The sequence below is a fragment of the Pipistrellus hanaki genome (genome assembly GCF_964339955.1).
Source record: "Pipistrellus hanaki genome assembly, chromosome: 1".
NCBI classification, from domain to species: Eukaryota; Metazoa; Chordata; class Mammalia; order Chiroptera; family Vespertilionidae; genus Pipistrellus; species Pipistrellus hanaki.
The window spans coordinates 148,371,040-148,395,394 of record NC_140503.1 but is presented as its reverse complement, the minus strand read 5'-3'; the positions used below and the strand labels follow the sequence as shown (position 1 = coordinate 148,395,394).

The window sequence follows — 24,355 nt, the reverse complement described above, 5'->3', positions numbered from 1 at the left end:
CCAGGTGAAGCCCAGGCTGTTAGTATGGGGACCACAACTTTGAGAGTCTTGCCCCAGAGTAAAAGGAAGACACTTAAAATCATAAGAAGATCATTGGTGTGATGTTTGTAAACACACACACACTCTCTTTCTTTGTGTGTATGCAGATTGTTCATACTTTCTGCAGTAAAATATGTATTCCAGCAAACCAATAAGAGTCTCCTATTCCTTCATCTTCAGGGTAATTTTAAACAAGTAAAGTGCTAAAATATGAAGTTTCTAAATAGTGTATTTGCATGTTTTGGGGGGTGTGGCAGAGTCGGGATATGGGAGGTAGAGAGATATCTCAAAATCTCATGTCAAAAGTTTTATGAATATTTATATTCTTTTATTTCAGTAATTCTATTTAGAAGTCTTTATCACAAGGAAATATTCAGAGATGCCTGGGAAGATTTGTGCTCAAAGGTGTTTGTTGCAGCATTATTTTCATAGCCCAAAATTATAAAAACAAAATATTTCAAAATATGAGATTGATTAAACACATTATGATACATCAATATGAGGAAATAAGATACAGCTGATAAAAATCATCCCTCTAAGAATATTGGAAAGAGGTTGTTTTATAATTTCATAAAGTAAATAATAGTCTACAAAACATAATTATAAGCATTTATTTTTTTTAAAAATTTACTGATTACATATGTGTCCTTATTCCCCCATTATTCCCTCTCATCCCCGCCCCCCCCCCCACCACCACTCATGCCCTCACCCCCCTGTTGTCTGTGTCCATTGGTTAGGCTTACAAGTTTTTTGATTGATCTCTCTCCCTTACCCCCTAAGCATTCATTTTTAAGGTAATTTGTATAGTAGGTCCCTCTGAATAATTAAGAAATTGCCCTACTTTTCAGTTTTTAGAATATTTTATCATTCTCTAAATTTCCTTCAAAGAACATGCAAATAAATTTGAGGATCTTCAAGCAACCTATATCGCAGTGAATTTGAATTTTTCAGAGGTAGAAATGCTATAGTGAATATATCATAGTAGTTAATATTTTTGAAATGCTAACTACAGGCCAAGGGTAATATTATCTTATGATTCTCACATAATCTATAGACTATAATGTTATTCTGCAATACTATATCTAGTGTGTAAATACATATGAATGTAATACACACCTGTTCTTACTCTACCCAGTAGTCCTGAAGGTGTAGAAGCTTTCAGAGAACACTTCACTCAAGGGATTATCTGTTGCTCAGATTGTAATTTCAAGGGGCAGAAAGAAATATCAGTTTTTGCTATGTCTTTGATGACTCTTTTCACAATACTTCTGTTGGGATAAACCTCTTATCAACGGGCTTTGGTCATGCTACTTCTAGCTACACTCCTCCCTTGTCATCTTCAATAGCTCCCTTGCCCCTAAACTAAACAGCTTCTTCACTTTCATTCTCTTGCTTTCTCTCTGGACTTCTGAGTTCTCTTCACACTTAGCCCTCTTGCTCCCTGCCCACTCCATGCTGGGTCATTGGCATGGATCTCTTCTTTGTGGCCATTAGCTAGTTTCCTCTTTCAATCACGGTGCCTTTGACAAGGCTTAGACTAGCTAGCTTCATCAGCATATCAGGCATTCTCACCATATTAAAGGCTTCCTGAAATATTAACCTCTTCATGAATCAGAGCACCTGGCTTATAGTAGGCTTTTTTATTATTCCTAAAGAACATTAACATCCTCCAAACTGGGAATATAACAGTGACTTCTACCCTATGAAACTCCAACATATGTCTAACACACATAAAAGTATACCCATCACACTTTCGATACACTACTCTCATTCTTTAGATTTTTTCCCTAGAATCTTTGACTGAGCTTACAGTAATCTGAGAATTGACTTTAAAATTCCTCTTTTAAAATTAACTATTTAAAAACAGCCCTTAATGAGGATGATAGTTTTAAAATATGTTCCCAAATTATTTGACACTCTTCCCATTGAGAGATAGAATCTGTGTTCCTGCCCATTGAATCTCCATTCTGTGATTGCTTGTCAAATAGGTGATAGTGATGCTGTGTTACTTTCTGAGCTAGGCTTTAAGACACTGGCAGCATCCAGTTCTTATCTCTTGGGATACACATTGTTGGCACTCACCCACCATGTTTGGAGGAAGCCCAAGGGAGGTCCAGCTGAAGAGGAGCTGAAGTCCCTAGCTGACATTGGCTCTCTGGTCATGGGAATGAGCCATCATGGAAGTAGATTCTGAAATCCCTGTTGAGTTCTTGTGTGAAGTAGAATCGAACCTTCCATGCCCAGCTATGTCCAAATTGCATATTAATGAGCTAAAAACTTTTTTTTTGTGGCTTTTAAGACTCAAGTTTTCAGGTGGATTGTTCCTCAGCAGCACACAACTAGAACAGTGGCTATGCATGGTTCATGAAGATGAGGTCTTCTGGATGTAGTATAGTGAATCTGCATTAGCAGGGATTCAATAGATGGCTAAACTACCCTATATAATAAATAAGAAATGAGAGTATTCTGAGCCAGCACACCAAGAAACAGAGGAAGCAAAGGATGAAGAGAGGGAGAGGGATGGTGGCTGAAGCACAAATAAACTCAACAACCAGTGAAAATTTTCTAGTGCCAGAGATGGCACAGGGGTATTTGAGGACAGGTATGTAAGTAGTTCAGGTCTAAAGTGTCTGCTAATGTAGTTGGCTGCCATATGAAGGAGCACATGCATATGTCTAGCCTATGTACCCTTAAGCCTTCAGCAAAATCATGCCACACATGGAATGCTCAGGATTGAATGGGCATTCTGCAGTGAAGACTGCTAGGGTAATGCAATGCAGAGTAAAACTGTGTACGCTTGAGGCAAGAAGGATAATGGAATATGAGAATTCACTGGAAACAAGAGCTGGAAGGCAGAGTTGACTTAGAAAAATATGAGGCCTGAGACTGCCCTCAATTTGCTTTCTTGCCTGATCAACCTCAACCCTGAACATATGTAAGGAATCCTGGTTGTCCCTCTTTGTGAAATGTGGGTTCAAGTCTTTTGGGGACTTCAATCTTAAGGTTTATTATAGTGACTTCAGTTAACAGTGGTTGATTTAAGGGATGTGTTACAACATTGATCTTGTGCAGTAGGTCTCCAAAATGTGTGCCTCTCCTATTCAGGCTTTGAAGGGGATAACTACAATTACTTTCCTGGGCCTCAGTGTGGGCCCTCAGGGACATCACACTTAGGTGTGGTGCCAGGGGAGCATCACATACCTCGTGAGGTGCTCCTCACAGTGCTCCTTAATGATGCAAGCAGCTAGATTCCTTTGGTTGGCTGGGTGAAATGCTATGGGTTCAGGGAAGGTCCATCCTAGACTTCAGAACTCTAGAACTGCAAGATAATGAACTTGCTTCATCTTAAGCTGCTGAGTGTGTAGTTACAATAACAGTAGAAAATGAATACAACCTGGATATGAACCATCAGAGTGTTTTAGTTAAATGAAGGATTTCAGTTAGAAGACAGAAGGAAATAAAAATGTCCAAAGTTTATGTCTGAGTTAAAATAAAGACAGACAATGCATGTATTCTTTGCAGTTACTTTTACTGGAAAAAAAACAACAACAAAACATTTTTCCTCAAGAGTCACAATAAAAGACCATTACACAAGATTGCACAATCACCTACCAATGCTGGCAATTAAGGTCAGCAGGCTAGTCTCACAGAGTCCTTGTCTAAGTAGTTTTCTCCATATGCAATACACCGAGAATGTCATTCTCAGAGCTGTCCGGCTGGATTCGCAGTCCCACTGGCCAAGTTCAGTGCACTCTCTAACAGAGTTGCATCAGATCTAAGGTAGGAACTCTTCCACAAAGATTTCTATCTTGAAAGCAGTCCATAGTCTTTCCATTTACCACCGGCTTTTCTCATGGCCAGGGGTGTAATTCAGCATTATCCAATGTCTTTCTTCATTCATCACACAATTTACTCTTCTCTTTTTAGGACATAACTTCCTCAGTCTTCACATCCTTTTCAACCACCACTGTCTTTACTGTACAATAATATTCTTTAAATGTAAATATAGAAACCTTCATCTTCAAGGGGGGCGGGGGTAGGAGGGGGGAGAGAAGGACTGCCCATTAGAAAATAGATACAAGGACGATAGGTGATTTTAAAGAACTCTGCCATTAACACTAGGTTGTAAAAAGCAATTATGAAACTTAAAAAAGAAATCAAATTATAAGTGTTGTGTGTGTTTTATTCTGCACCATTGTGAATTAAAGAATTAAATGGGAATACATTTAATAATATGCTCTAGTTGCAACCTGGAACGAGAATATTAACAGCTTACAAATGCTGCTGTGAAGTTCAGTTTTCTTCTGACACATGGGGCACACAAACAAGTCCAATTTTCAGAATCCTCCCCTGGGCCTTGTAATCACATGTGCCATAGATTAACATGCTTTTCCCCCAGAGTCCACAATTCTGATTAGATTCAAGTTCAAAGTACAGTTTAGCAAATGCTAGATGTTTTATTAATGATTTTATGCACCTGTAAGGTCTACTGAGGACCCAGAAGTTAGTTAAGAATGTAGAAATAGTCTCTTGAAAATATATATCATAACTATATGTATATCTCCTTAGAAATTCTGTAAGAGGCTAACATATTGTATGAATTTGATTTTTCTAAAACAAACCTACACATAATTTATCATTTTTCCCCTCAACAGTACTGATAAAGTACAGGGCACCTTTTTCTTTCAAGTATTTGGGTAAAATAGCATACCCTGAGAATTTGGGGTGCAAACCTACACCTTGTAAACTGTAGAATGAAACTCCTCAAGCACCACATAGGAAAATGTATACCATGATAGTTTTTAAACACAGAGAATATCATTGAATATGTTTTCTCTTGCATACACACACACATATATGTGTGTATATGTATATATATGTATCATGAGTATAGTCAATCTACTTAGTAATTAATACTGTCTTACAGTCCAAAGTATCCAAAGTATTTCAGTTAACATGAGCATTCAATTTGCAGCAAACACATGGAGTAAGAAAAATAATTTAAACACATTAAATCTCCTTAAGAGGCTAAGATAAAGTCAAATCTGAAATTAAAGGACAATTTATATTACTAGGCATTTCCTAGTGATCTAAGGATGAATTTGAAATGTGTTTTTAACAATTGAGAATTATTATAGCGATGTCAAGATGCAATTAGTTTTAACTTATTTACTCAATGATATAGAAAGAGCCATATACACAGACATATGTAGACATACAGACAGCTTATATGTCTGCATATCTGGGCTTTATTTAACCCTGAAGGCAGTTTCAGTGAGTGATTTTAAGAAAAAACATTCTGGTGAATTTAATTTTCATACTGGTTACAAATGTGTTCAGTTTTCCAAAAACAAATCAGAGTATATTTCAACCTGACAATTTAACCATAAGAAAGAAAGAAAAAAAAGAGGAAATGGGTCAACATTTCTACCCACAATGCACTGTGGTTCCTCTGAAAAACTGAGTCATATTTGTAACCCTGAGAGAAAATGACAAAAGCCAGACTTTGCAAATCTAATTTGATTTGAGCTCAAGGCACTATTTAGAAAATGTCACATGCTTCACAAATAGTTTTGTGTATTGAAACATAAACTAAAGGGATGGTGTTAGGGTAATAGTTTTATGGGTTGGAAGGTTTATAGACTGTTTTTCTACTTAACTTTGGTTGAAAAGGAAGGGCACCACCACTTCACTCAAACATCAATGTGACCTCAAGAATAGATAAAACAATGACAATGAGGATTTAGACTTATCTCAGGTCTTCTAAAATGTTCCTCACTGTCATTTGAGGTAGTAAATGGCCTAGCAGCTTTGTATGGTTTAAGGAAATATAGAACCACAAAATTATCAATAGTGTCATATTCATAGAATATTATTTTAAAGTTACATTCTTAACCACTTACACATTTACTATATCCTTGATAGCTCCTCAGGGGACGTGGCCTCTGATAGAACCAACAATTGAGAAGTTCTCCTTTCTTTCCTAGTGTCTGTCCTGGTTTACCTCAATGTGAGACTTTAAGGCTCTGATCTGCTGGTGATAAATCATGATAAGTAGCGTATGGGGCCCCAGACCCTTGGTAGATAGAACTTCACATATTCTAGGAAAGGGGAGTCTCTCATTTTTGAGAGCGGGCAAGCAGTTGACTACTCAGCATGACCACTGGTTTTTCCTCAAAGTCACACATAGTTTTAAAACAATCTTATCCATTCCAGTACTACTCATCCAAAGTGACCTCATACCAAGACAATCTCCACTGAAAATGAGGAAGGGCTGACCCTGTAACTAGTTCCCAATGGTGAAAAATTCATTCAGTTCTGGGGTGCATCTGCTGGTGCACCTGGGTAAGACCTCTGTGACGAATAATACTTCCCTAATATGGCACAAGGACATTTTTTTCCATATTCAGAGGCAGCTTCATATTTCATGTTTCATGTCTCATGGAGGCTATCACTGCATTTTATAGCTCATCAACCCAATGATTGATTGAATTGTGAACAGAGCCAATTATTTCTCCCTCAAACCTTTCCTTTTATCCAACATATTTTCTAGAAAAAAAAATATCCCTGTAAGGGAGTCCTTGAAAGTGAAACTGAGTTATTTTTTTAAGTGTTTGAGATAGGAAGCATAACTATAAAATAATGAGATTACATAAATCATACAAAAATCAGTCTCACCACTTTTTACCCATACCTTCAGTCATGAATAGCATAAACTCCTGTGGCTTCAAGAATCATTTTTAAGCAGAAACCAAATATTGATGACTACTAAAATCAAAATAAGGCTTTTAAAAAATTACCAGAATGCTTTATCTTTGAATAAATCAATAAAGAAGCGGAGATTCATTAAATTAGAAAGCCTGGGAAAACCTTCAAGGTACTCTTTTAAACAGTAAAAAATATTCAATGTAACATTTGTCGAATATATATTTGACACACTTATTATTCCCGACAAGGTAAATATTTATCTGGTCTATCAACTCTTCAAGACTCACTGTGAACACTCATTAAAATGATCTTCAGAAGTTGGGTTACAACTGAGGCAGTATTGAATGTTGATGGGAGATTCTGTGATATGGACTCTTGTCATCTCTTACAACCACAATGAACAAGTGATGTAACCCTAGGTCACTGCTCTTGGTGTGGCTGGAGAGATCGGGAGCCACTGAGTAGGAGCTTACATTCTGCTCTGTCACCCCAAACCAGTCACTCTGCGGACTCCAAATAATCCGTGAGAGCCAGGAGTATGCAACTGTGGAGGGAATCATTGAAGAAGACAAAAAAAAAAAAAAAAAAAAAAAAAAAAAGCTATACGCTCATAACAAAGTTTGGGTTTCTAGAGGGAAATAAATATTTTATATTTTCCTGAGACTAAGAACTTAATTTTAAATATAATCACTGGCTCTTCAGTATTTTAAGCCATTCTATTTTAAATAAGACAAAAAACAGTGTCATGACATTGTACAAATTGGAAAATTTAAACAAAGCACAAAAGTTAAAACCACTATTTTGCACAATCACACCTGAAATCATGCTAAACCCGATAAAAGAGCATGTAGATTATAACCAAGAGAATGACTAGGCTTGGCTGGCATATGATTCAAAGTGAGGACCCATCATATATAAAATCCAAGCATGTGCTGCAATTCTACCAGCTAGTCCTCATGTATTCCAAAAACCTATAAGGTGATTTGGGTTCCAAGTTATTGATTTACTGGCTTGGTTTACAATAGAACAAATCCAATTCTGCTATATGGTTTGATTGAACTATGAAAATAGTTAAGGGATATTTTGTCTAGCCAAATGGAGGAAAAGATAAATGAAAACCTTATGTCCTGTATTAAGTATAAAAAGAAATTATTTTTACAGGGGGAAAATGCAATCATTCAATCAGCCTAGTAAAACTCAAATAGCACAAACTTTCTAAACAGGGTTGTTAAGGAAAATATAGAAACTTACACACTTGGTTCATAAGAAGCAAAAACTAAGAATAACACATGTAGAGGAAGTTTTTCAGATGAACTCTTAGTTCTGTTACAATGTAACCTTCAGATTAAAAAAGAATAGTCCATCTTGCTGTCTTGCTCCTATAAACAAGCATAGATAAGAAGAGATGGTTATTCTAAAAGTAAAATTCACTTTTAAAGAAGCAAAAAAAAAGTCAAAATTCATTTTATATAACTATTTTTCTGATTTCAATATTAATTATGATGAAGTTAGCATTTCAAAATATGTTTGGCAAATGTGTTTCTTTTTTTAGTTTTTATTGATTTTTCACAGAGATGAAGAGAGAGGGATAGAGAGTTAGAAACATCGATGAGAGAGAATCATCAATCAGCTGCCTCTTGCACATCCTCTCCTGGGGATGTGCGCGCAACCGAAGTACACTCTATCCACTGAGCCAAACCGGTTTTGGCATGGCAAATGTGTTTCTGAACTTACTAGACAGTATACTTACTTCAGGAAAGTGCCCAAAGATGAACTTCTCTTTGAAAATTATATTAAATCCAATGAATTATACAAAAATGATTTTAGACTGAAATGTTCTCTTTCATTGAAATCATCCATAGCAGCGATAAAACAGTGTAATAGATATGTTCTTAAAATATTATTCAGAAATTGGATTTACTATGAGTTAGTAATCTAGTTGAAAGAATTTTTGTGAATGAATGATTGCTACCTAAATTACGTGGAATTTCATCTAGTACATTTTGTTTATACTGGTTAGAGCCTATACCTTAGAATGGAGTTAAATCCATCTATAATAATAAAAGCATAATATGCTAATTAGACCATACATCCTTCCCGATGACCTTCTGGACAAAACCAGGGCTGCAAGGGAAGCCTGGGTCCCGGGTGCCAGAGGGGAACCAGTGCTGGCAGCAGGGGGAAGGAAGGTCTATCTTTCATGAATTTTGTGCACCAGGCCTCTAGTATAAGATAAGTAAGTGACATGTTCAAAAGTTTACTAAAAATTAGCCCTTTCTCTTTTTTTCTTTTTTATATATTTTATTGATTTTTTACAGAGAGGAAGGGAGAAAGATAGAGAGTTACAAACATCGATCAGCTGCCTCCTGCACACCCCCTACTGGGGATGTGCTCGCAACCAAGGTACATGCCCTTGACCGGAATCGAACCCAGGACCCTTCAGTCCGCAGGCCAACCCTCTATCCACTGAGCCAAACTGGTTTTGGCTAGCCCTTTCTCTTGATCTTTCTCTACAGTATATCTACTAGAACTTTGCCTAAAGAACTTTTTTTTTAACATTTGAAAGCTGATATTTGAACATAATATTATACAGACAGAAATAGAGTGGCCTACAGGTAATATTTGTGAGGAATTAAGAAGGTCTATCATGTGAAAAGTAACCTCCAAAAAGTATCATATAACCGTTAGCTAATCAATTATATGGCGTCACAGCAGTCAGCAAGAGATATTTTAATCCTGCCATCTAGAAACTGACCTGCTAAATATGTGCTTAAAAAAATAAGTCTATAAGAATGATTGTTGATTTCATATGTATAAATAGTTCATGTTTTTTAAATTTTTATTTGTTTGTATTTTACATTAAGGAATGACCTTCAAGATGAAAGGGACCTTTGTGAGTTTGGAGACTTTTCATTTGCTAAATTTAAGTTTTGCTACCTGTTGACATAAAAAATAGCAACAGGAAAAAGGAAATATAATTACACCAGGAAAAGAAGAAAATAGATGACCACAAAGAATCATCTGTATGCAAATCAAAGTGGGCAGGACTTCAGAATGTTGAGAAATGAAGGGAAAATCTGTTTATACAATCGACCGAGACATTTTCAGGGATCCATCACCAGACACTGCTTTTTCACCTACCAGCCGTATTGTTTCTGCTCATTCAAGAGGAATTTTATTAAAAATCTTGAAAGTAATAAAGTCACTCCAATTCTTATTAAGGATAAAATAATAAAATCGCCAGTTTAACTGATGATTTAGAGCACATGTGTCAAACACAAGGCCCGCGGGCCAAATCCAGCCCCCCAGGCCTTGCAATGTGGCCCGCACCGCGCTGTCATCACTGCACTCCGCTGTCAGTTTATGACATTGACAGTTTATGACTGTTCAGTAAACCATTCGGCCCGCGATTTAGGCTGGATTTTAGATTTTGGCCCCTTCTCTGATTGAGTTCGACACCCCTAATTTAGAGGCTTGGGAAGAATTCAGTGACGATGAGAGGGTGACTCTGCTGCGTCACCGAGACAGTTTGGCCTGTGACTGTAGGGCCAGAGCACATGACAGAGTTCAGAGGGGATGCAGGGTCAGAGTCTCCCTTGCTCCACACAGGCTTGTGCCCAGACAGTTTGGCCTGTGACTGTAGGGCCAGAGCACATGACAGAGTTCAGAGGGGATGCAGGGTCAGAGTCTCCCTTGCTCCACACAGGCTTGTGCCCAGACGGAGAGGAAAATCACCGCCATGCAACTGACAGTCTCAGCTCAGCGTTGTATAACATGCTGGAAAGCTTCGGGGATACTAGAATACCTTGGCCCACAGCCAACTGACCTGTCCCAAGAGATCAGCCAGCTCTGACTGCAGAGCTATGGACATTGCCTCCAGTTTGGAGAAATAGAAAACAGCCCCGGATCCATCTCCTCATGCTGCCCTGAGGGTATACAAGAATGAGGCCTGATTTTTCTGCTCTGGTGAGGGCCCCTGAGAGGTGAGGAGCTTTTAAAGCATTATGAAGTTATAGTCTCCAAGGCAGATGGAACTCTTACTACATATTGTGAACTATTGGATACGTCCTTTGTAACCGTCTTATAAAGTCCATCATCACAACATTCCTGAGAGGTATTCCCATTACAGAGTTGAGAAAACTGAAGCTCAGAGAGAGCAAGTGTCCAGAGCAGTAAGAATACTAGAATTTGGCGCAGGGCTGCCGGACCTCAGAGGTGCACATACTTGGGCTTTAGTCAAGCCACACAGCTCCCCTCCAACTAAAATGCATGAACCCGCTGGCCTCCAGGGGACATCCCACACCCTTCCCTCCCCACATACACACAGAATTGCCCCACCACGGAGAGCCACTGTCCTTAGAAATGCTGACACTGGCTCAGACCCCTCTTTGGGACATACAATGTCCTAATAACTAAAGACAGCTGATTTTTTTTTTTAGTCAAAAGAATAATACACATGAAGGTTTCATATATGCCAGACCAGTGGTTGGCAAAATGCAGCTCGAGAGCCACATGTTTGCTGCTGTGTTGACTAATGAGTTTGCCGACCACTGTGCTAGGCAATAATAGATTCAAGGTCAATTTCTGATCGTATTCCTTTCTCTTTTTCCCATATGATGAAAGAGGGACAGTTCACAATGAAGAACAGAGCTGGAGGGCAGAGAGTAAGAGAACAGCAGACAAGTGCCACCTGTAAGAGCACGGCCATGAGCATGAAGGGCCTGGGCTACAAATGATATGTTGTTTGGGACAAGTCATTTCTTCATTTTTCACATAGAGATGAAAATAGTGCCTACTTGTTTTAAGAATCAGATAGCATGGTGTTAAATCTTTGCATAACATATGGTGAATACACATTAGCTGCTATTTTTTTCATTTTTATTAATTTTATAGAGGATAGAGAAGAAAATAATAAAAACAAAATTGTTGAGAGAGGCACAAAATTAAAAGCAAAAGGAAGAAAGAGGAAAGCTGCTATCCTTTGGAGAGAAGGGGAGGGGGGAAAAGGACAGGAAAGACATTAAGAAGATACTTAAATAAAACAACAGCCATATATTGTATAATAATTGGGAGAGAAAGTCACAACCAAGTCAGAGAAAAATAGAAGTAAACAAATTGATTTGGGAATGTAATTATGAAGTGAAGAGAAAATGTAATGTCGAGCTTGCAGCCACCTGGCCTCCTGCACAAGGCTGCGAAAACCCAGCTGGTGAGGGAGCTGGCAGGGAGCCCTGGCCCTTTAAGCTGTCCAGGCTGTGGTTAAAACAAACTAGAAACAGAACTGTAAGAAGGGAAGAAGCAAGGTGAGACATTAAACTAAATCAGCTTGAAGTGAATGGGAAAGGGAAACCACAATAAGGAATAAAAGATCCCCAATCCTGAAAAAAATAAAAAAAAATAGCAAAGAACTAAAAGTAAATTCTCAAACACAAGAGTGGCCTCGGGGAGAAAAGGAGAAGGGACTCAAGGGCAATAAGAAAGAAGTAAAAGTGAATAAAAGGACTCTGGCATGGGGTCATTTGGGATTGGGGTCAAAACTCTGCCCCCAAAGAACACTGTGATTGGAGAAGGGCCACTTACCCTCTCTGAGGCCAAATTTCCTCCTGTAGTTTTTAACACAAGGAACAGGGTTTGATGATCTAAGGATCTCTCTAGGACCTCCTTAGAACACTCTATAAAAATAGCTCCCCTGAGTCCAGCTCCCTTTCTCTTTCCACTACAGTTACTGACCTGTGGGGCTCTACCCAGAGGGTAGAAATAACTCTGAGGAAGAAAGGAGAAAAGAAATACCAACAGGTAGTAGCCACGCAGGGCACAATCAGAAATGAAGAAAGTCTGTCTGACAGCTGTCAAGGGGAGAGGGTGGGGGGAATGGATGAAAGAAGGTGAAGGGATTAGCCAAAGGACATACATAGCCCATGGACACAGGCAACAGTGTGGTGGTGGCCAGAGGGAAGGGGGGCCATGGCTGGGTTAAGCCGGGGGGAGGGGGGAAGAAGAGAAATGGGGATATCTGTGATAGTGTCAGTAATAAAAATAAATGAAAAGATGAAGAAATAGATAAAATCTTACAGGAAAAAAAAAGACATTGAAATATAACAAAATAATTGCAATACTCATGGCATAGCAGGCATAGTGCCAATTAAAGTTTTCCTTTGTTATATTACATATTTATTTTATCTTTATGCCATAGTAAATGGTATTTAGTATCAAGTCTCAATACAACTTTTAAAACAAAAACATGGCATCCAAGTGGGTGGGCAGGAGAAAGCATGTGAGTGAATATGTCAGAGAAGAAAAAATATAGCTATGTGCACCTAAAGAGAGAAAACTAAAGACAAAAATAATCTCATTGGAAAAGGCATCCAAGATCCTGTGGAGCCGGGACTTTCAAAACACAAATCTACAAACAAGAGTCCATAACAGGAAAGTCCTTACAAAAAAAGGAGAAAGTAGTGAAGTTTTGCAGCTGCGGTGCCTAGCATGCTGGTAGGTTACAAATGGGTTCCTGTTGTGACTATCTGGCCACCGGGCTACCGGATATACATAGCCCCGTGCATTTCTCACAATCTGCGATGTCCTACTAAATAATAACAAAATAAAAACATTACTGATGGTCTTCAGTAATGGGAAAGAACCACCTATAAAAGCAAAACTAAAGGAAAATTCATACCAAAATATTGGGTCGGCAGCTAAGTAATTGCGGGTTTCACACATATATGGCTTCAGTTGAATTTTTAGGTTTGCAGACGTAGTACAAATGTAAAACACATTTTGTTATTTGATAGTTGGCTATTCAGCTGTTAATCAGTAAAAAAAGTTTTTTGATCTGTTTTGTAGTTTTCGTTTGGCGTTCGTTGAAAAATGGAAAATCAAAAGGAACATTTTCGTCATATTTTGCTTTTTTATTTCCGCAAAGGGAAAAACGCATCGCAAGCTCATAAAAAGTTATGTGCTGTTTATGGTGACGAAGCCTTAAAAGAACGGCAGTGTCAAAATTGGTTTGCCAAATTTCGTTCTGGTGATTTTTCACTCAAAGATGAAAAACGCTCTGGTCGTCCAGTTGAAGTTGATGACGCCCTAATCAAAGCAATAATCAATTCGGACTGTCACAGTACAACACGTGAGATTGCAGAGAAGCTTCATGTATCACATACATGCGTTGAAAATCACTTAAAACAACTTGGCTATGTTCAAAAACTCGATACATGGGTTCCTCACGAACTGAAAGAATCACAGTTAACGCAACGCATTAGCAGCTGCGATTTGCTAAAGAAACGTAATGAAAATGATCCATTTTTAAAACGACTGATAACTGGCGATGAAAAATGGGTTGTTTACAACAATATCAAGCGGAAAAGATCGTGGAGCAGGCCAGGTGAACCAACTCAAACAACATCAAAAGCTGATATTCATCAAAAGAAGGTTTTGTTATCAGTTTGGTGGGATTACAAAGGAATTGTCTACTTTGAACTCTTACCACCCAACCGAACGATCAATTCTGATGTCTACATTGAACAACTAATGAAATTAAACAATGCAGTTGAAGAAAAGCGGCCCGAATTGACAAATCGAAAAGGTGTTGTATTCCATCATGACAATGCAAGGCCACACACATCTTTGGTCACTCGGCAAAAATTAATGGAGCTTGGTTGGGATGTTTTGCCACATCCACCATATAGTCCTGACCTTGCACCATCTGATTACTTTTTGTTTCGATCTTTACAAAACTCCTTGAATGGTAAAAATTTCAATAATGATGATGATGTCAAATCGTACCTGATTCAGTTTTTTGCTAATAAAAACCAGAAGTTTTTTGAACGTGGGATTATGATGCTGCCTGAAAGATGGCAAAAGGTCATTGATCAAAATGGGCAATACATTACAGAATAAAGTTATTTAGTTCCATAAAAAAATTGTCTTTGATTTTCTTTTAAAAATCCGCACTTACTTAGTTGCCGACCCAATAATTAGAAAGAACTAGCAGCAGCTTGTTATGCTCAAATACACTGAGTGGCCAGATTATTATGTGTTCAGAGATCATAATAATCTGGCCACTCGGTGGATATACAGGGGAGAAAGCAGAGCTCCCTGCTACAAGGCACCACTAAAAATAGAAGATGAAATCCTTATTATTTGAGCTGGCAGGCATCTTAAAGGTTAAGACAGAACTGGAAACTGGTTTTGCAGTTCTGTGTGTCTGGTGCGTGCCTCCTGCTGGAGTATAGGCTCCTGCTGATGGGACCGTAGCAGGTCACATGGGGCCTAGAGTCACCTCGTAGTACACTGCAGCTGGTAGAGTGTAAACATGCAATTCATGTTTGTTAAATGAATTAGGGTTTTAGCACATTTCATTCAAACGTTCATTTTAGAAATGTCCAGAGAGGCAGAGAGTCGGGCCCAGGAGTCCTGGCTGCCAGTGTGGATCTCATAGCACTCCTCTGCATCCATCCTTTGCTCCGTGCCTCCTACCCAAGAGCAAACACACAGAATAACCAGGAGCACAGTGAGGCCCAGGAGCTAAGTGCGTGCCACAGGCTCTGGCTCGCTCACTCTCTGGGGTCTTGAGCAAAACCATTTCTTTCTAAGCCCCAGCTTTCTGCTCTGTGAAATGTTGTGATTGGATCAAATCATTTAATTGACTTCATTGAAAGAGCCACGTAGAGCTGGAGCCTGCTGCCAGGAAAATCTCTGGAACCAGGCAGGTTTTCAAAGGAAATCCAGACCTGACACCTGCTTCCAAGACCTCTCACAAGGACCATCCATAAGAGCATCAGGTGATAAGTGAGTGTGTGCAATGTAATTTTTGAGACAGCTGAACATACAAGGAAAAGAGCTACACACTTGTTTATGTGTCTGATTTTTCTTTGGGGTGTGGCAAAGAACGCTCAGGAAGTTGAGTTTTGAAGGATTTTTGTTAGTTATCTGAGTTTTTTGTTTATCTGTTTGTAAATATATTTTTATTGATTTTAGAGAGGAAGGGAGAGAGAGAAACATCAATGATGAGAGTGAATCGTTGATTGGCTGCCTCCTACATGCCCCCGACTGGGGACTGAGCCCACAACCTGGGCATGTGCCCTGACCTGAAGTCGAACCATGGCCTCTTGGTTCATAGTTTGACACTCAATCACTGAGCCATGTCAGCCAGGCGGTTATCTGAGTTTTAATAATTAGATTTTTGCTTGTGCACAAAAAGCTAATCAGTTCCTCACCAGTCTTCTTAAATCGTGAAGCCAGCTTTTGATTTCTGTCTATCTTCAGGGTGGTGGACTAACATAAAGGTTGTGTTTCAAAAAAAATAAACTTTCAAAATAATCACTGTTCAAATATTAAGTGCTAAAAACTCTGATTTATCTTTGTGTCTGAGGGAAACAACTCCAAGCCTACCCCCTCCAGACTCGGCAGACAGGAGCAAGGCCAAAGGCAGCTGCCCAGGGGACTGCAGGCGGTGTGCCTGCCCCTCCCCTGCCTGCCCTGTCCTCCCTTCCCCTTGTCTCTGCGCCTCCTCAGCTCACACAAAGGCCTTGCAGGATTAGCTGCTCCGAAATAGCCGTAGGTAAAGGCACCACCTGTCCAGAAGATTAAAACGCTTTATCTAGAGACTACTCTTTTCCTCCTGCAAAATGAATTCTCTGATTCTGACTCTCCTCCATGTGCATGCTGAACTTTCCTTTATTTCCCACATCAGACAAAAGATGCATTATTTCTCTTTCAGCTCCCTCTCCCACTTTATTTGTGATCACAAAAGCAGTAAGATCATCAAAGCAACTGGGTCATCAACGTTTTTTGTTTTTGTTTTTTTTGTTTTTTGGTGTTTTTTTTTTTTTTTTTTTTTTTTTTTTTTGTGTGTGTGTGTGTGTGTGTGTGTGTGGCAAACTCTTAAAGAGAAATATTTGAATCATCTATTTCTAGACTGTGAGTAAAATGAGGCTTGCGTTTTCACCTGCATTCTTCGAGTCTTGTAGTTCAATAAATGTAATGAACCCTTAATCTGAAGAGGGTTTTTTAACTTGCAATATGCTGTTATATCATTGGACATTCAGAGACATTTATTTTATTTTATTATCTTTCCCAGCACCATTTATCCCCTCTATGCCCTCTTTCACCTCCACCATCCCCCGCAATACATTTTGAGGAGCAGATATAACTGACACATGAGTATCATGAGTGCGAGAGTTTGTAGCCCAAGAACACACATCTGTTGGGAGGAAGCTGTGACTCTAATCGAATGATCCCACTTCCTAAGTTAAGGCTCAGTGAAGCAATGCTTCTCTGTTCTTTTTCAGCTCAGAACAGAGAAATGGCTTACTTCTTTCATACACATGCATGGAAGGGTTTCTCTCCTCTCCATCTCCTTTCTTGGTTCGGTATAACCTTACCAAGGAGTGAACAACATCCAAGAAACACTGATAATGCCAACCCTTCCCAGTGTGAAGAGAGCAGGAGAATGAGGGGCGATTTGACCCCATGGTGCTGACATCTCTGTGCTCCGATCTGCAGCTTGCCACTATCTTTCTTACGTGTGTGACCTGAAGTGTCCTGATTCAGGCTCACTTTTCCTATCAAGTTTCTTGGACTGTGTTTACAGCAAGGATTCCTGTCTATGAATTTGGATTAACGGAGGTGTTAGGAATCTATCTGATTTCCTTTCAGGGGGGCCAGTGGAAGTTGCTTCTTTTCTGAAGGGAGCGAATGCAGATATGAAAGTCAGCACCTTATAGGGACTGGCAGCTGAGAGTAGTGGATTCAGTCTGAGCGACTGGATCAAACATAGCAGCCCCCCACCCCCACCCCCACCCCCACTCACAGAGGTCAAGTGTGCATGTGCGTGTGTGTGTGTGTGTGTGTGTGTGTGTAAATTTAAAGACCTTGGATTCATCTAAGAAAAAGTATTCTGACTGTCTGAAAACAGAAAAACAAGAGCTTAAAAAAAATGCAGTATCTTGTAAAAGAAACCTCAGGAAGATGGAGAGGAAGGAGAGAAGCTTTTCTGCAGATTTTAGAGAACCCCCTAACAAGAAAATGAGGAGCAAGCCCGTTAACAGTGTTCCAAATGATCTCTCAGGGTGTTCTGCCTTCTGCCAGGGGGGCTCCAGGAATAGAGGCTCGCTCCGTGAAATCTGAACGGGCTTTTGTTTCTCTCCCCTGTCAACCTTCACCAAAGGCTACCCTGACAGATCCAAGGTTCACGTTTCTCCGACTCACGGTGAGAAAAACATATAGGCCATTTGAAAGGTCAAAGGGGAAATGCCTCAGGGACTGAGGAGTGTGGAGAGGAGGAGGCACAGCAAAAATAATAATAACAAATATATATATATATATATATATATATATATATATATATATATATATATATATATATCCTTAATCATTTGGGTGGGGTTTTGTTCTATTTTTCTAAAATGCCCATTTCTAGACAGCCTCCTCTGCTGTAAACCTGCCATTTCAGAGAAACAGGACTGATCTGGATCCCTTAAAGCTGAGTATCAAAGTCCACTCACTCACCAGCAGCGGCTCCATCCTGCTTCCTGGTGACTGCCCGTCATCTGTGCTCCACCACAAAGCTCATGGTGGTGCCGTCGAAGGAGGGGGGCGCGATGATCCTCGGCCCTAGGGGCTGGGAAGTGATGCTGATGACAGGTTTGCCATGCAGTTGGGCGAAGCCCTTGGCCCCCACCAGCTGGGATGTGGCTGCTGGGGCCGAGGAAGAAGCGGAGGTGGGAGACTGACCAGAGGCCATGAAGTACGGGGCCTCGGTGAACTTGGCAGCTGGCTCTTTGCTGGGGCTCTCTGCGGCCATCTGGGAGAGCTCGCTTCCCCCTGGAGTGTGAGCCACTGGTGTGGGCTGCAAGGCACTGGTAGGCAACACAGTGGGCAGAAACCCGGGGTAGATCATGTAGGTGGGTCCATAGGCCCCGGGACTCAGGGCCAAGGGAGGCACTGGGAGGGACATGGGAGCCACTGCTTGCTGCTGGGAGGTCATGGGCACGTCCACATACTGCCCCGTCTCGGGGTCAAACAGTCTCCGGGTCATGGGCTGTACTGGTGTGTCCACCAGGTAGTACTGGCCAGTTGTCACATCCAGCAGCATCTTTCGCTGGGTCTGCTGAGGCTGTGGTTGCTGGAAGGCGTCTGTGGGGACCGGAGCTGGGCCTGCAGGTGCCGGGGCAGGCATGCCAGGTGGGGAGAAGCAAAGGACCTGGGGCTGGGCCCCCTGCAGGGGGAAGGGCAGTGGCTGCTGGTGGTAGATAGCGGTGGGGGGATGCCCGGGGCTCTGGGGCCCCGAGGGGGCCGCTACCGACTGCCGTGGGTTGTCAGGTTTGGTAGGCCAAGCTGGCCGGCTGGTTCCACTGACCTGGGAACCTTTGGGGCAGCTGGGGGCCTGGCTTCGAGCACTCAGAGGGGGCAAGCTGCAGAGAGTGGCTGCAGAGGAGGCTGGGGGCCCCTCCCTCCTGGCCCCGGGCCCCGCTGCCGAGCTCCCTTTCAGGGGGATGGTCAGGTAATTTTCACAGTCACTATGGCTCTTTTCCAAGGTGCTGCCACTTTTCCTGGCGGGCACCTCATCCAGCGGTGCCCGGGTGGCCGGAGGGATCTTGAGGGACCGGAGCCCCTGAGCCTTGCTGCCCTTTGCTGCCGAAGGACTCTCTGGAGAAAGCCCCTGGGGGAACTTGCCAGCAACACCCCCCGTTTTCTGAATGCTGCTGGCACTCAGGGTGAACACGTTCCTGCTGCTGGGGAGCGGCGGGAGGGGCTGCAGGGGCTGGGTCCTCTCCCCCTCTTTGTGCACTGGGGGGATGTAGAGGGATCGGGGCCGCTCCCTGGCCAGGTTCTCAAAGGCCGCAGCCCGGGCAGACACGCTCTCGTTGGAATTCCTCCTCTGCAGACGCTCCAAGGGGGCTGCTCGCAGGACCACTCCGTCTCTGTGGCCTGCGCCCTGTTCTCCCACCTCACCAAGGCCCAGGCGTCTGGCCAGCTTGTCGGGGTCCCCCTCGGCCCCGCCACCGGCCCCTTCCCTCTCCTCACTGGCGATGAGCGACAGGACGTGGCTGTCGGCCATCGTGGGCAAGGGGTCGCTCTTGCGCTTCCACTCGTTCCTGTTGAAGCTGTACAGCTCCTCCATGGACCTCACGGCAGCCGTCAGCTTCTCCAGGGCGTTCCTCGACGGCTTGGGGCCTTTGCCTTCCTCCCTGGCCTCCTCCTCCTTGGCCTTCTCTGGGGTCTTCTGAGCAGAGGAAGCCTTGGAGATGATCTTGAGCACCGGCAGGTAGGAGCCCTGCTCCGGCTTGTTGGGGGCGATGGTGGCCACGGGCAGCCTCCCAGACGCCCTGTGCACCAAGACCGTCCCTTCTGGCGAGGAGGGGTTCAAGCCCCCGCTGCTGCCCCCGCCTCTGCCCAGGCCCTCCCTGGGCTCCCGGTCCATGCCGTCCTCCCTCTGGTTCACCACGGCCTGACACGTAATCACCAGGGGGGACAGGGACCTGGACCCGCCAGGGGCAGCAGGAGCAGCCAGCTGCCTGGGCTTGGCCCCGCTCAGCCCCTGCTCCGGGGTCACGCTGCCCTTGTCACCGCTGTCCCCCGACCCTTTGATGAGCTTCCTGACGTCCCTCACCTGGTGGAGGGGGCCCTGGGCCTTGGACTTGTCCCTGACGTCCCTCACCTGGAACTGGGGCACCTTCTCCAGGCCGTCCCCCCGGAAGGGTTTCTGTGGCCCCCTGCTGCTGCTGTCCTCCCCTGCCTTGGGGAGGCCGGAGGAGGAGCTGCTGCCGGCCAGCTTGGGCGTGAGCAGCTTGGCGATGCTGAAGTCCGAGTCTGGCTGCTGCACGCTGCCCAGGCGGATCTTGATCTCCGGGGCCTTGGGCCCGGTCCCTGCCGTGGAGGAGGCGGCAGCGGCGGCCTGGGCAGCTGGGTACTTGGTGGCCCGCTTGCCCGGCTGCTTCTCTTTGGGGGTCTGCTGGATGTTGGGGACAAAGAGGCGGGACATGATGGTGGGCTTGCCGGCCGAGACCTCCCCGAGGTCGGCCCTCCAGTCGCCCCCCTTGGGGAGTTTCAGCTTCCCCACGGCGGGGGCCTTGTCTTCCCGCTTCTTCTCGGCCTCCTTCTCCTTCCAGGACCGGAATGCGCTGTTCTGGCTGCGGAGGAAGATGCCCTTGACCGTCTCGGAGGCGCTCTTCTTAATCTCACACACCTCCTCCGGGGGTCCAGAGCCTGCATGCAGGCTCTCCCGGGGGGCACTGGCTTTGAAGATCGGGGACTTGGACCCTGCCACGGACCCCTCCCCGCCCGCATCGGACACGCTGAGCACCGTGTGCTCGGAGCTGGCCTCCGAGTGGCGGGAGCTCTGCCGCTGCAGGCCTCGGTCCCGCGGCCGCTCGAGGGCGCCCTCCAGCTCCTTGCACGCGCTGCCGAGGTTCCGGTGGGATGTGTCCGTGACCTCGCCCCTCTCCATCTTGAACTCGTGCTCCCGCTGCATCTTCTTGGAGATGACGTTCTTGAGCAGACTGGAGGCGAACGTGGACTTCTTCTGGGGGCCCTCGGCGGCGCGGGGGGCAGGCTTGCCGCTCTCGGGGGTCTCCGAGACATCATCATCGGTGTACACCGAGCCGGGGCCCTTGCCCGAGGAGCCTTTGGTGGCCCTGCAGGGCCCGGAGGCAGCAGCGGTAGAACTGGCTTTGCTCTCGCTGCGCACATTCAGGGGCTCCAGGAGGGTGACCACGCAGGACCCGCCCGCCTGGACCTGCTTCTGGAAGCACAGAGGCGTCTCCACGTGCTTGATCTCCCCTTCGACCTTGCTGACCACGAACTCTAGGGCCTTGGTCTGCGACTTCCTGGAGTGGATGTAGAGCTGGTCTGCAGCTGGCCTGGCCGCACTGCCGCTCTTCCGCAGCCCCGCGGCCACCGAGGCCGCGCTGCTCCGCAGCAGGCTCTGCTCCACCCGCGCCCCCACGCCCCCGCATTTCAGGTCCAGGAAGGTGGACCAGCGCCCGAAGCCGACCTCCGAGAGCGTGGAGGACTCCCGGGAGCTGATGTTGAGAGCCTCGAAGTAGGGGTACGCCAGGCTCCGGAAGGCGCGCGAGGTCAGGTTACCCACCTCCTTGTCAGCATCGTCCAGCTCGCTCACGGCGCTGGAGGCCCCGCTGGAGTAGTCCACCAGCTCCTTGGCCCGCACCGCCCCGCAGCGGGTCTGCAGGCGGGCCGGGACGGCGATGAACTTCTTTGCATGGTCCTGAGCCGCGGCGGCTGCGGCCGGGTCTTGCTTCAGGGGGCTGGAACGCTGTTGGGCAGCTGCGGAGACGCGGAGGCTCATGTCGCCTTCATGCTTGGCTGCATAAATCCTGTTTTGCTTTGCACGCACGTTGCTAGGCTCATTTATAGCCCGGGAAGTCGGTTTGATTGATAGGAGGATCTGGCTTGCTGCACTCCCACAGCTGCTTGCTGAGGCGGTGGCGGTGGCTGCCCCTGACACTGCCTCCTCCTCTGGGGGCTCCGGCGAGGGCTCGGGCCCGGGGGCAGTGCCAGTGCCAGGCCCGGGGGGTGGGGGCGTGGGGCCGCCGTCAGAAGGGCCGCTGCCCACTTCTGTGCTGCTGGTGTCCCTGCCGCTGCTGCTGCTGCTGCCCGCGCTGCCGCCGGGCCGGGGAGGGTCACTGCTGCAGGGGCTGGGCGTCCGGGTGGCGTGGGTGCTGGGAGTGGTGCTGAGGTAGCAGCTGTCCTCCTCCTCCTCCTCCTCCTCCTCCTCCTCCTCTTCCTCCTCCTCCTCCTCCTCGGTTGGGGTGCTGATGTCCCCCGGGGTCTCGTCGCTGCCGCCGAAGGAAGCGTAATCCACGAACGAGTAGATGACGTTGTTGTCCTCGAAGTCCCAGCGGGAGGCGAGCCCCACGTCGAAGTCCATGTCCTGCTCCACCTCGCTCAGCTGGATCTCGTGGGTGGTGATGTAGTGGGCCTCCCCGGGGGCTGGGGGGCCCCTGCTCCCTTGGGACTTGGCGATGAGGTCCCTGCGCTCTGGTCCAACGTCTCCCCTCGCTGCTCCTCGTCCTCCTGCACCTGCACCTGCACCTCCACCTCCACCTCCACCTCCACCTCCACCTCCACCTCCACCTCCACCTCCACCTCCACTTCCTCCTGCCTCTCCCTCTCCCACTCCTCCCCGGGGCTGGCAGCTCCCTGCACTCTCACCGCTGTCACTCTCAAAGCCTAAAGAGGAGGACGAGGTGGCCAGCGCCCCTGTGGAGGTGCTGGCTTCATCCTGGAAAAGGCCGCCTTCTGCTTTGTCCACCGGGGAGGAGGAGGCAGGGGAGGAGGAGGAGGAAGAAGAGGAGAAGGAGGAGAGGTGGTTGCCCTCTTCAGAGCCGGAGAGCTGGGATCTGCTGAGCTCCAACCAAGCAGGCTTCCTCTGGGGGGCCGGAGCCTGGCCCTCTGGACTGCTGGGCTCGTCTTGGGCTTTCTCCTCGGGACTCCTAGAGGCTCTTGGATCCCCAGGGGCGCACTCCGGGGTCTGTTCCATGGCCCGGGGCCTCTCCCTCTGGACTCCGGCAGCAGCGGAGCACATCTCCACATAGTTCGCTTCTTGCTGGGAGGAGGCTGGCGGCTCCGGCAGCGGCTGCAGCTGCTGCTTTAGCTCCTGGCTATCTTGAGCTCCGCTCACCCCGTCGTCCCCCACCTCCCTCAGTCTGGCCTGCAGATTCGGCTCAGGAGTAGCCGCTTCCATTCTGAGCCCTTGCCCAGGGAGCAGGGACAGGAAGAGACAGTGGTGAGCGCTGGGGGGGTCCTGGGTCCCTCCCTGGCCCCGGAGGGGGCGCAGAGTTGCCCGGAGCAGGGTCCTGCGGGCCTGGACCGGCCCCAAGGCTGTAGGCACCACCGCCCCTGTGGCCACCACCGCCCAGTGCTTCAGCCCCTGTGGCGGGGCCCAGGCGAGGCTGAGGGAGGTGGGAAAGCTCCTGGATGTGGGGGCAGAGGTGGTCTGTGGCTGGGGGGCTGCTGCTCTGGCCGAGACTGTGGCCACCCTCCTGTAGCTGAGCCGTCCTGTCCAGTGGTTCGCTGGGCACTGTCCGCAGCCATCGGCCATGGAAGGGGCAGCATCTGTAGGTCGACCCCCGGGCTCCCAGAGAGGAAAGGAAAGTATGTGCTGTTTCTCGTGTAGCCTCGTCCTTTTCCTGGATGGGGAGAGAGTGGGTCACGTCATTCCAGACATATTTTTAGTGACTATTCCCTGGTCATAGTGGAACACACTTGAGGGTACAGAGGAGGCTCTGTGATGGAAAGAGAAAGTTGGGGGAGGAGGAGGCATGTGGATTCTCAACCAAATGCCGTGTGTCTGTCATAACGGTGTCTGAGATGGGTGACCTCACTCTCACTCACAGCCACTTGCACTCACCTCTGATTCAATGGATTCCCACCCACCCACCCTTACCCCCACCCCCACCCACCCACCCCCACCCCCACCCCTTAAATAAAATCCAAGCTCTGCATTGCATCTCAAATCCATTTAAGGACAATCTATAAGGATTTAGAAATCTCCCTTGGACATAGGGCAAGTTTCACGTTTGCCTCAGAAGCTAAGCATTTTCTTCTCGTTCGCTTCAGATCAGATGAATTCTGATAAGAAAAACTTTCA

General features: G+C 45.7%; 1 protein-coding gene across 1 annotated transcript in view; it reads right to left on the bottom strand.

Annotated features, from left to right (window-relative positions):
* LOC311628140 (uncharacterized protein C4orf54) overlaps positions 1 to 24,079 on the bottom strand; it is a 336,764-nt gene extending 312,685 nt beyond the window's left edge. Inside the window, exons 1-3 of the mRNA XM_084895049.1 lie at positions 22,828 to 24,079; positions 18,253 to 22,776; positions 7,318 to 8,126 (exon numbers count right to left, since the gene is read on the bottom strand). Of these exons, the coding sequence (XP_084751175.1) occupies positions 18,290 to 22,776; positions 22,828 to 23,806 (5,466 nt within the window). The 5' untranslated portion in view covers positions 23,807 to 24,079 and the 3' untranslated portion in view covers positions 7,318 to 8,126; positions 18,253 to 18,289. The remainder of the gene's footprint in view (positions 1 to 7,317; positions 8,127 to 18,252; positions 22,777 to 22,827) is intronic.
* Positions 24,080 to 24,355: the final 276 nt, after the last annotated feature.